At 53.3% G+C, this 14456-nt stretch overlaps 1 protein-coding gene across 7 annotated transcripts in view; it reads right to left on the bottom strand.

The window, feature by feature from the left end:
• Positions 1-14456, bottom strand: part of ARHGEF10L (Rho guanine nucleotide exchange factor 10 like) — a 143324-nt gene that overhangs the window by 100102 nt on the left and 28766 nt on the right. For all 7 annotated transcript variants that reach the window (XM_068539016.1, XM_068539017.1, XM_068539015.1 and 4 more), the window contains 3 exons: positions 8149-8222; positions 2616-2807; positions 1796-1829 (listed from right to left, as the gene is read on the bottom strand). In XM_068539016.1, coding sequence (XP_068395117.1) covers positions 1796-1829; positions 2616-2807; positions 8149-8182 — 260 coding nt within the window. In that variant the 5' untranslated portion in view covers positions 8183-8222. The remainder of the gene's footprint in view (positions 1-1795; positions 1830-2615; positions 2808-8148; positions 8223-14456) is intronic.

Raw genomic sequence — 14456 nt, 5'->3', positions numbered from 1 at the left:
GCAACAAGGCCTCCACAGGGCACCAGCACCAGCCAGACACAGCGTCTGGCCGCAGTCACCAGGTCTCCAGGACACACAGAGAGAAGGCGGCAGGGCCGGGCCAGACGGCTATGCTCCTGACTCTGAGGTCAGGGAACCAGGGTCTCCAGAAGGATGGCCTGAGAAAACCAAGTGCCAGACCCCTGGAAGGGGTGCACTTGCTGGCTGCCCACACCGTTTCCCAACCCCCTGCCCCGAGTCCCTGCTCAGTGGCTTCCTCGTGTGGACCCCTCCTCTCTCTCTCCACCGGTGAATTGATGCTCCCTTGCTCAGCCAAGACCCCCCTAGCGCCCCTCCGGTCAGTGTCCCTGTTCCCTGGGCACCCTCTGCCCCACCTGGATGAGTCTGCTTCCCTATCCAGACTGAGCTTCTGGGTGGCTTCATTCCGGGCCCACCCTGGAGGGTCGTAACCCCTGGGAGATCACAGCAATGTCAGGACTTCCCAGCCCAGGTGCAGAATCTCTCATTCATTTCAGGTCCCTAACCAGGGAGGAGAGCCTGGCCCCTCTTCTGGCCATAATTACACAGTGGCAAGCCCAGCAGAAATCCTCCCAGGGTCCACCCACTCCAACAAGCAAATGAGCACACACAAGGACTCCTAGGCTTGAATTTGAATCCAGAACTGCCCTGGCTCCCGGACCCAGGGCTACAATCTGCATCTCTGAGACCTCCAGCTGGGTGACACCTACCTGAGAATTAGCCGCCCAGATTCAGCAGCTCCAGAAAAACAAAGAGACCTGCCTGAGAATTAACCCCCCCAGATTCAGCTCACTCTAGAAGAACAAAGGGAGGCTAAGACACCCCTCCCCAGACTAGGGCAGCCAGGATTTAAACTCAGGGCCCCAGGGGCCCCAGCCATCAACCCCAGGGCCTAGATCCACCACGAGGCTTCCCTTAGAAGAGGACTCTCTAAACACCCAGGTCCTGAAAGCCGAGCAGTGAGCAGCAGTGAGCAAAGCTCCAAGAGGCCTCAGCTTTCACAGCCCCCAACTCCCAAATGCGCGGTCCAACTTGCTTAAGACCACAGAGGGAGTGGTGGTAAAACTGCCTTGATTAGGTGCCTGCGGTGTCTCTAGGTGTCTTACCCAGCAGTTCTTCATTCTTCTATGGAGGAAGCAGTGGCCCATTTTACAGATGAGAAAACCAAGGCCTGGGGGACTGGGACTTACACAAGGACCCATGCTGGGTCCAGAGTACGATGCAGGCGATCACCCCAACACCCAGGGGTGTTAGCCTTTAGGCTGCCCTGCCTCAGACAGGCTCCCAGGTGGAGAAAGGCAGAGTCCCCAGCAACAGCCACAGGAAAGGGAGCAGGAACGGTACCGGCAAAACAAATGGCGATGGCAAAGACAATTACAGAGGGTGGCACCGTGTGGAACACCAGAGAGCTGTTTAATTCCCAGCCACAACCCAATGGAGTGGGTAGGTACTTCATTGTTTTCATTTTGCATATGAACAGACTGACTTTGGAGAGTTTATGTGACTCCTTCCAGCCACACAGCTGGCAAGGGACAAAGCCAGGATGTGGAGCCAGGCCTGCTTTCTACTTCACAGGCTTGTGGGAAAAATAAAGGAAAAAGTAACACGTTTTAGGGACTGACCTCTTCCCTCCGGCCCAGGGATCCTGAAATGCGTTCCTCCTTAGCCAAAGACCTGCCCTGAGCCCTCACAGCCGCAGCTCCACCCCTTCCCACACCTCCTGCCCGGTCTCTCCTCATTTTCCAGCTGCCAGAGCAAAAGAACGAGGCTCACTTACTGTGTCTGGGGCGGTGAGGCCTCTGGGTCTGGGTCTGCGGGAGGAGAGCAGAGGCAGAGCCCGTCAGGCCAGCGGCTGGCCCAAGGGACTCAGCGCATCCCCGCCCCCTTTCCCAGCTTCCCCGGGGGCCCCAGAGACGGCCCGCCAGCCCGGTGCCTGCTGCGTCCCTGCCCGCCTTCCCCCAGCCCTACACCATCATTAAGCTCCCCTACCAGTCCTACCTGCCTGTCCCCACCCCCAGCCCCATGGCCCACATCGCAGCTCTGACCAGAACCAGTCACGCTGCCTGCTCTGGGCCTGCCCTCACCCGCAGCCCCTCAAGGAGCCCCTTGTCCCCAAGCCTGCAGGAACTTCCTGCCGGTCCAGTCCCCAGTCCCTCCCGATGACAGAAGCTGCCATTTAACACCGGCCTTATCAGGGCCTTCCCGCCCCCAGGGCTCTGGGAGGCTGCGGCTCTGGCAGCTGTGATTCCCTGGGAGAAGCTGCGGGGAGAGGGGAGCTTCCGAGAGACAAACTCTGGGCAGTAACTGTTGCTGAAGCACAACCGACGGCCAACCACTGCCATTGACGGCCAACCACTGCCATTTACGACGTGCCAAAGTGCACCAGATGCTGCAGGAATGCTAGGAATCTCCAATTCCCAATGGGAGCGATGGAATGCAGCTTCTTCCCAGTGGTCTGTCTTCCCTTCCTGCTTTCTGGGGACAGTGGAGGAGCCACAAGGCATCACTGGGAGCCTGGAGCCTCCACGCAGCCCTGAGCTCCCTGTAGCCCCAGAGGCCCGGAAACGGGAAAACCCCGGGCTTCCAGAGCACGTTACCAGCGACGGGGGCGGAGTCCAAGTGGATCAGTGGGGCGTCTTCTGCCTCCTTCTCTGGAGCAGCGCCTGGGACGCCCAGGCCAGCACTGGTGTCCTCGTCATCATCGTCACTGTCATCAAACTCAAAGGCCTCGCCAGGGTCGTCCTCTGCCTCGGGGGAGGGGCCTGGGCCTCCAGGAAGCAGCTGATCTCCTGGAAGGGAGGAGGAGTTAGCCCGCTGTGGGGTCTCAGGGTTTGGTCCAGAGAGAGGGCTGGAAGTGGGGAGCAGCTGGGGGTCCGAGAGAGAGCACGCGGGCAGTTCCCAGAGACTAGATTAAACCCATGCCCAGGTCAGGTGGCCCTCCTGTGCCCCAAGCCTCCTGTGGTTGGCTTGGGGCTCTAAGCAGATGGGCAGTAGACGGAGGGCAGGGAGCAAGCTTCCAAGGCAAGCGTGTGTGCATCTGGACTTGAATGTAAGTCTCTGGTTTTCTTGTTTCCTACTTTCCTATTTTGTAAGCAAGGGGGTTTTATAAATGCATCTGCCCACGTGCGTCTGGGCATACACCTGCATGTGTATTTCTATGTGTGATACGTCTTTGCATTTTGCGTATATGCGAATGAGCTCGGCACCCTGCGCTTTATTTGGTATGCGCGGGGGAGGGGAGCCTGAAGGCAGCCAGCTTTCGGGTACCAGGGCACAGACTGGATGGGGCAGGGCTCGGGGCCGGGGCTCCCAGCATGAAGGTCAGCCCGGCCTTACTCCCTGCTTCTCTCCCGTGGGAGGACCCCTGCCCATATCCCGTCTCTGTCTTAGCCTCTTGTTTTCTTCATCTGTTCCTGTAAAATGTGTAATGATTTATTTTGCCCCTTTAAGGGGGCAGGTCCTGGCCTGGGGTATGTCGCCAGCCATATCAGTAAACAAAGTATGTTCCAGCTATCAAGGCATCAGCCACTGCAGCCACCCCAGTGGTGCACCCTGAGGGGATTCAGGACCGAAAGAACAGGATGCTGGCCCCAGATAGCTAAAGTGCATATCAAAGGAATGATTTCAAGGAGCCCAGCCTCCTGCACTTCCCATATACTGAAGAGTGCTAAATTCATTAACTTGAGATGCCTGGTTTTCTTTAGTTAACACTAATCTTTTGATGTTCTCACTACCTGATCTTTGTTGCAAAAACTCCTATATATCCTGGCTCCCCCCTCACCTCTTAGGAGGGGTCCCTCAGAGCTATCTGAGAGGCTGCCTCCCGGGCTTAAGTCCTCAGTAAGTCCATCAAGTAAAACATAATTCTCTACTTTGAGGTTGTGCATTTTTTTTCAGTCAACGGGCAGAACTCAGCAAACTTGAACAAGAACTTCACTTGTTTCATTAAACAAGTGAAGAAATGGATCCTCTATCCTAAGGAGCATAACAAGCCCTCGCCTTCGGCCCATTTCAGCAAGCTGAGGTCCCCAGTCTTCTTCCTTAGAAGACTTCTTTCCTAGAATCTGAGCCTAAACAGAACCTCAAGCGTCCATGTAGCCCATCTCCCTACCTCGTGCAAACCCACTCCCAAACCAAGGGACAATGTGGGCTGGTTTTAACCTGATCGCCCTTCCCTGGGCTGCCTGGAGCAGGCCTGTCACAGCTCATGTCACACATTTTAGAGCATGAGCTGGGGCCCACCCAGTCTTGTCTGGGTCCCCTTCACCTCTCTGAACCTTGGTTTCTTCCCTGTAAATTGGAGAATGAAACAGCACCTACCTCATAAGGCTGATGTGAATGTGATGTGAGATGTAGGTCAGGGTTTCTCAGCCTCCTATCGGGGCGGCATGGTCTTTGCGCTGGGGGGCTCTACAGGATGTGTAGCAGCATTCCTGGCCTCTACCCTCCAGCTATGACAACCAAAAATGTCTGCAGACATTGCCAAATGTCCCCTGGGGGACAAAACTGCCCCTGGTGGAGAACTGCTCTGGTAGCTGTAGCTCTTGGCATAGTGCCTGGGATGCGAGTGTTACACAGTGACACCTGGTGTAATTTCTGTCCCCTCCCTGCCCGAGATCCTTGAGGACAGGACTGTCCACAGACGGATCGATAAGTAAATGGGTGGGGAGGTGGATGGAGCAGAGAGACAGCTAGACGGGCCAGCGGATGGACAGATGGACAGATCTGATTCTAGCAGTCTCACTGACCAGAAAAATCCAACCCCCCCCCCGCCCCGCCCACAGTGACCTGGGGTTTCCAGAGCAGAACATTTTAGGTGCAAGTGTATCAAATTCAAGAAGACCCTTCCTCAGCTGCTTGACTGCAGCAGAAACCCAGAGCTAACTGGCCCTCCCCGGTCACATTTGGTATTACTTTTGATATTGCTTTCAACACTTCCGTTTTGGATATGTATATGTACACGCATATATAAAATGTGTGTGTATAGCATCTTCTACTGTTCTCCCCTTGCTCATTCCACTCCAGCCACACCGGTCTCCCTGCTGTACCGTGAAAGTGCCAGCTCTGCTCCTGCCTCAGGACCTTTGCACTTTCAGTCCTGGGGTCCAGAATGTTCTTTCCCCCAGGCGTCTTCTCCTGCTCTCACCTCCTTCAGGTCTTTACCATATGTCAGCTTCCAATGAGGCTGCCAGGACCAAAACTGCCCCCAGTGACACCTGGGGGCTCCCGATTTGCCTTGCCTGCTTTCTTTTTCTCTGTGGCCCTTATCAGCATGTGACACACAGTATGTTTTATTTATTTTACTGTCTGTCTCCTCTGCTAGAATGTAAGCTTCCTGAGGGCAGGTATTCTTGTCTGTTTCACTGTCATATTCCCAGCATCTGGTAATGTGCCCGACATATGGTAGGCACATAATAAGTATTTGCTGAATACACATAAACACACACACACACACACACACACACACACACACACACACACACTCCTATTGTCAGGTCTATGGGTTGCAGTTTTAAAAGTTTAAAAAATGCTGGAATAAATGACCACAAAGTCCCTGCCCACTATTTCTGGACCACCAGATTCAGACCTATCCTGACCAAAGGGGCTTCAGTGCCCATGGTCCTGCCCACTTGAATCTGCTGGGCAGACAGTGGGGGGAGGGTTCCCTTTGCACGTGGGCTGTATCATTATAGTCACTACGGTTTCACAGTCAGACCACCTGGGTTCAGACTCCAGCTCTCCCTTATACTGGCTGTATGAGTGTCAAGTTATTTCACCGCCCTTCCCCCTACCCCACCAAGCTGCAGTTTCCTGATCTGTCAAATGAGGACAATAATAGTAACTGCCTTACAGGGTTGTTGGGAGGATGGAATGAATTGACAAACATTAAAGCACCCAGTGCGAGGTATGGGCTCGCTAAATGTTAGCTGTTCTTACAATGACGATTCTACTTACCATCACTGTCATTGCACCATCATTATCATTACCGTTATTACTATTATTATTGCCTTGAGTCACAGCCCAGGCCCTGACCCTGGGTGAGATGGCGAGCCCCTCCCCACTCACAGGCCAGGCCCAGCCCCAGGTGACCCGGCCCCCAGGCTGTGTCCAGGGACTTAGGTTACTTCTGCACCTTCTCCCTTTAAGAGTACAAATAGCTTCAGTTAGCCCAGCAATCAACACAGTCATGCCCGCATCCAGTGAACTGTCCCCGAGAGCCCCTGGGCTGGGAGGTTCAAGCAGAAGACAGACATGGCCCCTCAATGTCAAGGAGCTCACTACAGGGTGAGGCAGGCAGATACGGCCAGAGAATAATGTAAAAGCCCAGAGACTGAGCCGGTGCTAAAGAGAGGAGGGGGCTTATGTGGGGCGCGGCTTTGGCACAAGGCTGCCCCTGTGCAGAGCCTTAAAGGGGGAGCAATGGTCTGACAGGCTCAGGTTACGGGTCAGGGGGTATTCCAGGCTGAGGCCAGAGCAGGAGCAGAGCACAACAGCAAGTGGCCCAGTGGAAGTGAAGATGTCAGCAAGGACGATGGGGATGAGAACACGGCTGCGAGGTGCTGGGGGGATTTGAATTTATTTGTGAAGACCATGGGAAGCTCTCAAAGAATCAGAAAGTGGCAAAGAGACTGGTTCAACCAGATGAAACCAGCCCGCAATGTCAGATACACCCAGAACAGTAAACTTTCATCAAATGTTTGCTGAACGGAACTGAACTGATTTCATCATAAGATACTTTCGCTCTCAGTTTGCATGTCTGGCCCCTTGGTGTGTAGGAGAAAGGGTTCCGGGTGCCTATGACAGTGGCGGGGGGTGCGGACATCCTGGGACCCAAAGCCACGGCCATGAATCAGGAAATGCCCTTGTCCCCAAGATTCTGTTCAGGATCCTGAGACCCAGGCAATTAGACACAGCTCCTTATCAGAAGGAAAAATCAGGAGGCCCATCCCTGGATAACTGAGAGCTGAACTGAGCCCTTCCCACCCATCCAGACAGGTGGCAGGGCTGGAGGTGACCACACACGCCTGTGACGTTCCTGGACATGCCCTGTCCTCGGGAGAGCCCACCCCAGCGAGTCCCCAGCGAATCCAGGAGGCCAGGACCCAGGAAGCCACCCCACGCTATGGAGAAGGTGTGTCCACCGTGCTGGTCCCCCACCCTTCAGAAAAGAACACGGAGACTCGGGGGGGAAGAGAGTCCTCCCTGGGCTCTGCCTGGGGGCTCAGAGCAGAGCACAGGCGGCCCGTCCTGCCAACACCCCAGTGATAGCAGCTCCCATGCACTGAGCCATTGATTACCACATGCCAGGGTCCCACCTGTATTTAAACCTCGAAACATCACAGGAGAGGGTATCGTTATTATCCCCATGTTTGTGGGTGGTGAAACGGAGCCAGAGAGACACCAAGTCACTCAGCTGAGCTCACAGTGGCAGTGGCAGGGTCAGACTGGAGAAAAAGCCCTGGCTTGTTACCATTCTGCTAACTGCCACCCCCCAAAAAGAACAAGAGGTCAGGAAGCTGGGCCCAATGGGAGAAATGGCCTTGCATCCAGCTCCTCCAGGATGGGGTCCGGATTCTACCAGCAGTGTCCAAGGCCCCACTGTTAGGGTTGCCGGATAAAAATACAGGACATCAAATTGAATTTCAGATAAAAAAACAATTTTTTTTAGTATAAGTATGTATTTTTCTGCTTTCTTTTTTTTTTTCTTAACTCTAGCAGCCCCACCACTGCTAGATGACCCGGCCTCCTCAGTTCCTTAGCAGATGGAGATGGATGGCCCCGCCAGTCCCCTGAGCCCCAATTCCCCACTCTCAATTCATAAGCTTTACCCCCCAAGCACACCTCAGTCCCCGGAGGGGCTCTGCTCGTCTCCCCAGGGGACCTTAGGGAGAAAGGTAAAGAGTCAACCCTTGCCTGGAGCCCGCTCTATGAGGAGGAAATCATTATTTCCATGTTGTAGGCAAGGAACCTGAGGCAGAGGGGTGAGGCCACTTGCCCAAGGGCACACAGCTAACCGCCAGCAGGGCCACATTCACACCCAAGGTCAGCCTGCTCCAAAGCTAGCGGCCCTGGGCCAGGCCCCACGGCCCCGTTCAGAGGCGGGAGGTGCAGGCACCCGGAGTACCATACCTATGGCAGCCTGTGGAGGATGGGAGGAAGCCATCAGACAGGGTGCAGCTCACCAGCACCGTCCCAGCGCTTGCCTGCAAAAAGAAGGCCAGAAATCTGATCAGAGGACGTTCAAGGCTGAAGTTCCAGCAACAGAGAGGGGTCACTGACTCGTGACCCGTGCACGCCAGCCTGCCAGCTCTCACCCTGTTCCCCAGCCGCTTCGGGAACACAGGACAGCGCCAGCAAGGGCCCAGCCCTCACCTTCATAAATCATTAACCCGCAGAAAAACCAGCAGCGGCAGAACCCTAAGCCATCTTCCCAGAAGGGCCCTGCCTCCACGGACCTTCCTCTGCCCAATACCAAGGAACCTCGGGAGCCTGCTGGGTCCAGCTAGGCTGACAGGTGGGTCCCCACTGGCTGACAGGTGAAACTCCAGCCTCAGAAGCCAGGATCACACTCAGCCCCCGTGTTGCAGAAGCCGGATCACACCTGAACTGTCATGGATGTGGCCAGATACTTCCTCCTCCATGGGCGCCCTTGGGTCCAGCTGCTCTCCCCAGCTCCCGCCCCAGTGGTCCCACGGAAGGCCATTCACTCTCTCTCTGTCTCTCCCTGTGCTGCACCCACGAGGTTGGCCACTTAGCACGTGGGTGTGAGGGAAATAAAGGGCTTCATGGAGACAGGTGGCTCGAGATCTGGGCGGAATCCCAAATACTGGGAGCTGGGGGCAGTTTCTCCAGGCCTCGCAGTGGAGGATCCCGCAACCAAGAAGCCAGTGCCTCCACCGGGCTTCCTGGGCCCTGGAGCCAAGCTTGCCCGATGCCCCCTGCCAAGCAGTGACAGAAAGAGTTCTCCCCACTCCCGGTTCACACCCCCGATTCTGAGCTAGAGGCAGTCCTTCTAGACTTCCTGGGGAGGAGGGGATCGACCCTAGAGGGAAAGCCCCAAGCCCTCCTTTCTAATCAGCGCCTGACACAAACTGGCTGCGTGCCTATTTTCCTTTCCAATCCTTAAAACCTCTATTTGTGTTAGCTGGTTTCCTAAATAAAAATAGAATGCATGTAAAGGGCAATTAATAAGAGCAAACATCTATGCAGTGCCTACTATATCTCCTACATTATTCTGAGCACTTTACAAATATGAAAATCCAAATAATCCAAATTATGAGAAAATGAGGCCCAGGGTGGTTAAGTAAGTAGCCCAAGATCACACAGCTAGTAAGCAGCAGAGCCAGGGTGTGAACCCAGGCCATGGGCCCCGGTGTGTGCTCATTATGTAACCATGCTCCACTGTCTCTCAAAGTCCAAACAATACAAAAGATGTACAATGAAAAGTCAGTCTCTCAAATCCCCCAGGAGTGACCACTATTACTGGTTTCTTATGAATCCTTCCAGAACTATGCCATGTATGCGCCAGCTTGTTTATCCGTATATATGCCTTGTTTTATACAGGAGGAAGCACATTGCACACCCTGTGGTGCAACCACTTTTTAAAAAAATTTTTTTAATTGAAGTATAGTTTATTTACAATGTTTCAGGTGTATAGCAAAGTGATTCAGTTATACATGGGCACACGCGCACGTGTGTGTGTATACATATTCTTTTTCAGATTCTTTTCCATTATAGTTTATCACAAGATATTGACTACAATTCTCTGTGCTATACAGTAGGTCCTTGTTTGTCTATTTTATACATAGTAGTGTGTTAATCCCAAATTCCTAATTTATCCCTCCACCCCCCCTTCCCCTTTGGTAATCATAAATTTGTTTTCTACGTCCGTGAGTCTATTTCTGTTTTGTAAATAAGTTCATCTGTATCAGTCTTTTTAGATTCCACATATAAGTGATGTCACATATTTGTCTTTCTCTGTCTGACTTACTTCACTTAGCAACCACTTTTCTTGCTTAAGAATCTCCATGATCAATTCAGAACAGTACACAGAAATCAGTCTCACTTTTTTAATGGCTGTGTAGTATTTTGGGGCGGATGGGATATACCATAATTGACATAATCCCTACCAAGGGACACTGAGGTTGTTTCCAGGCTTTGGTGTTATAAAGCCTTCCTCCATACACTTGGCCTTGAGCGAATGGATGCATGAACCTGTCAGTCACACTCCTGGGCGGGATCTGCTGGGTCAGAGATTGCACTTTTCATCCTGACTGAATGCAGATTGCTCTCCACTAAGTGTGTGACTGTGTCTTTTAGTCCCACGCTGAAAACTCTCAGCAAAGGGTTGGGGAAAGCAAACTAAAATGTCTGCAAATCCCTTTGCAAGTTGAAAAGTCAAACAACAGCTGCATAGCAGTCCCCCTGCAGGTCTGTCCTCCCTGTGGGCTCATTCAGAACCACTGAAGAAGGAGCAGGGAGACATACCCATTTTGCAGGAGGAAAAAGGAAGGCACCCAGCCCAGGTTCATGTGCAAACTGCTCCTTAAATATTTTCTTTAAGGTATGTACATTGTGTTTTTAGGCATAATGCCATTGCACACTTAATAGACTAAGGTATAGTGTAAGCATAACTTTTATATGCACTGGGAAAATAAAGCGTGACTTGCTTTATTGCAATATTCGCTTTATTGCGGTGGTCTGGAACCCAACTCAAAATATCTCCCAGGTACGCCTGTACTAGTCATGGTAACTTTGATCACTTAGTTAAAGTGATGTCTCCCTGAGGTTTCTCCACTGTAAAGTTACTATTTTCCTTTGTAATTAATAAAAATCCTGTGGGGAGAAATATATATATATATATATATTTTTTTCTGATCATGCAGAAGCCCAGGATCCTTCCCTCTAGGCAAGAAAGTGCAATGTCCTCTCCTTTTTCCTCATTTTCAGGGATGATTCCTGCCCTCCCCTCCAAGCCCAAGGCTTTCCCCAGAAAGGAACAGAGACATCAACATATAAGGAGCTCAGAGATTTATCTGCATTATTTCATTAACAGATGAGGAAACCAAGGCTCAGAGAGGTAAGGATTTGCCCAAGGTCACAGAGGCAAGTGAACAAAGTGACAACACTAGGATTCAATCCAGGGGTATTGACCCCAAACCCTAGTCTCAACCCCTTAATCACACAGCCTCCCTGGACTTCAGGGCTGGCATCTGGGAGGCGTTTGCTGCAGACTAATTGGGGGCAGTGAGGTCCCCGGGCAAGGGCCCAGGCCAGCAAGCCCCGTGCACACCCACAGGCCTGTGGTCACCATTTTGCACACACGTGCCCCAAGGCTCAGAAGGATGTGAGTGAGGGAATAGGCATGGCTCAGAGCAGCACAACGCCCTGCTAGAGACCCTCACGGCACAATAATTAGAAAAGAATTCAAGGCTACCTGATACCACCTGGGCCCACTACTCAGTAGCCATAATACCTTGGATGAGTTACTTAACCCCCGCCTCTGTGCCTCAGTTTATTCATCTGCAAAATGGGGATTAAAAAGTACCTACTGGGGCTTCCCTGGTGGCGCAGTGGTTGAGAATCCACCTGCCAATGCAGGGGACACGGGTTCGAGCCCTGGTCTGGGAAGATCCCACATGCCGCGGAGCAACTAAGCCCGTGCGCCACAACTACTGAGCCTGCACTCTAGAGCCTGCGAGCCACAACTACTGAGCCCCCGTGTCACAACTACTGAAGCCCGCACACCTAGAGCCCATGCTCCGTAACAAAGAGAAGCCACCGCAATAAGAAGCCCGTGCACCGCAATGAAGAGTAGCCCCCACTGGCCGCACTACAGAGAGCCCACGCACAGCAACAAAGACCCAATGCAGCCAAAAATAAATAAATCAAAATAAATAAATTTTTAAAAAAATACTTCTAAGAAGTACCTATTTCATGGGGTTCTTAAGAAAATTAAAAGTAAATACATGCAACACGCTTGGAGGGGTCCCTGGGACACGGTAGTCTCTGGCTGTCATTAACACCCAGGGCACAGACCAAGTGTGATGACCAAGCTCTACCTTGGGAGTCGGGGATCCAGGCTGGAGTCTCATCTCCACTGGCAGCTGAGCTGAGCCTTGGTGTCCTCATCTGTAAAATGGGGTTCCTGCTACCTGGCCCATGGGACTCCCAGCGGCATCCCTGAGGTCAACCACAAAGCCCCAGCAGGCTCAGTCAGTGCCAAGATGCCCGTCCTTGACGTGTCACCACCAAAATGGGAAACAGCAAATGGGACCATGTGCCTGGATTCTGCATCCCAGGAGTGTGAGAGACCCTGGAGGAGGCTCAAAGGGGAACCCCAAGGGCTTCCAAGCCGTGAGGGTCTGGGGGCAGCCAAATCCATCTGCAGGCTGGGCTCTGCCTCCTCCTCTCGGTGTGACCCCAGGCCCCCCCTTGGCCTCTCAGAGCTTCAGGCTACATCTCTGTAAAGTGGGCATGACAGCACCCGCCCGGAGGATGCCACAGGCTGCCACAGCCAGGAGCCGGGGTGTAGGTGTGAACATGAGCAAACAGGTGGGGTTGCTCGGCTATTTCCTTTTTTTATTTTTTTTTTAAGTCTTCCTTGAGCTATGCATGGTCTGGAAGCTTCAAGGTCGGAGGCTGAGCTGGAAGAAATGTGTTGTGATGCCCCTGAAATGAGCCTCGCTCTTAAAAGCAATCCAGAACCTTCCTGCCACAGCGGTCTCTGGCAAAAGAGGCAGTCTGGCTGGGGAAGGAGCATCGACTGAAAATCAAGAGTGGCCCAGCAGGATTATCTACAGAATTATCTACACTCAGGGATTCCAACTGTTTCTAAAGTGCAGAGAGGAAAAGGACAGAAGGAAACTCACTAAGGTATATGAACAGTGTTTGCTTGGGTGGCAGGGCTCCAGAAGATTTTCTTTTGACCCTCTTTCCATTTTTCTGAATTTTCCATATCTTCTACAGTGAGTATTATAAGGAGGGAACATGAGAAGAAGCATTCTCATTTTTAAAAAGAGAACTAAGGCAAAGCATCACAGGTCGGACCAGACAGTAGCTGCAAGATGGTGTTGAAAGGGTGGGATCTGTTGCTAGATCTGAGTTCGAATCCCAGCTCTGCCACTTCCAGCTGTTACAATTCACCCCCTTCTCCCCAGCGCCCGCCTCACAGAGGTCCTGTGCTCATGAAACGGGGACCGTGGTGTGTGGCGGTGTAGCTCTCAGCCTGCAGTGGCCACTGTTATCACGGTGATATTCACAGTGCTCCAAGTGGGTGGTAGGGTTATGGAGACTTTCTTCTTTGGGGGGGGTCATCTCTTTAAAAACGACTGCCAAGACTGGCTAGGCAGGCAGACCCCCTGAACGGTGCTCTTGCCCATGACCCTACACAGAACGACCAGCAGCAGGCTGTCCTTCTCAAGCACATTCAGACAGAGCGAGAAGCAAAGGGACAAGCCCAGCTCCGGGTGTGCCTCCCAAGCAGGTCAAGTTCAGTGACTGGGACCACCCAAGAGCGGCCAGATTAGCACTTCCCTCCACCCTGGACAGCCCTGCTCACCACAGCAGGTGTCTTCCAGGCTCTAATTTAATCAGACCCTTATCAGTTCCTCCTTCCTCTAGAGCTCAAGGTCCATCCAGCCCAGAGGCCCGGCAGGAAACCCTCCTCCAGCCTGCACGCACCCGCCCCTCCTCACTAGTCCCTGAGATTCACGCCATCCCGGACCATCTCCCACCTCCCACTCACGTGAATGGCCCCATCAGCTCCCCCTGAATGAGGCCTGGAGAAATACACCAGGAAGGCTCCTGAAAATCAGGGAGGCTGCACAAACCAGGCCAGGAGTTTGAGGACAGGGAAGGCGGGACTCTGCGGGGAGGGGAGGAGAGGGGAGGGGAGGGGAGGGGAGGGTGGGCAGGGGCCCAGGTAGGCAGGCAGGCAGGCAGTCCCAGAGGGAGATGCTGGCATAACAGAGTCGGGCAGCCTTGCCAGAGGAAAGGTAGATGCCACCCTGTTCTGCACGGAGGGAAACAAGGACCAGGATCTGGCCCAGGCCCCCACCTCCAACTCTGGCCTCAGAGGCACCCTGTCTCCTAGAAGCCAGGAAAAAAGTGCGGGACGGGAGGTAAGACCAGGGGTGTGGACCAGAGCTCCTCCTGCAACCACAGACTCTGGGAGGCCTCTCCAGCTTTCGGCCCCTGTCAGGTGTGAGCTTGACCAACACACGCCCACCTCTGCTGCCACAGCAAGGGTTCCAAAACACACAGCCTCAGACTCTTCCTCGTTGCCTTCGCCTTCGGAATGCAGGTCCTCAGCAAGGCCCTCCCTGACCTGCCGCACCACCCTCCCCACCGACCTCTCTGGTCTGGGCGGTTCCCACGCCCGGCCTGACTGTTCCAGCCCTCAGGAAGGGCTTCAGGCCCATTGCTTTGCCGACCTG

The sequence above is a fragment of the Eschrichtius robustus genome, chromosome 3, assembly GCF_028021215.1.
Source record: "Eschrichtius robustus isolate mEscRob2 chromosome 3, mEscRob2.pri, whole genome shotgun sequence".
In the NCBI taxonomy this organism is placed as follows: domain Eukaryota; kingdom Metazoa; phylum Chordata; class Mammalia; order Artiodactyla; family Eschrichtiidae; genus Eschrichtius; species Eschrichtius robustus.
The sequence above is the reverse complement of the archived record's forward strand: the minus strand, read 5'-3'. Positions and strand labels throughout refer to the sequence as shown.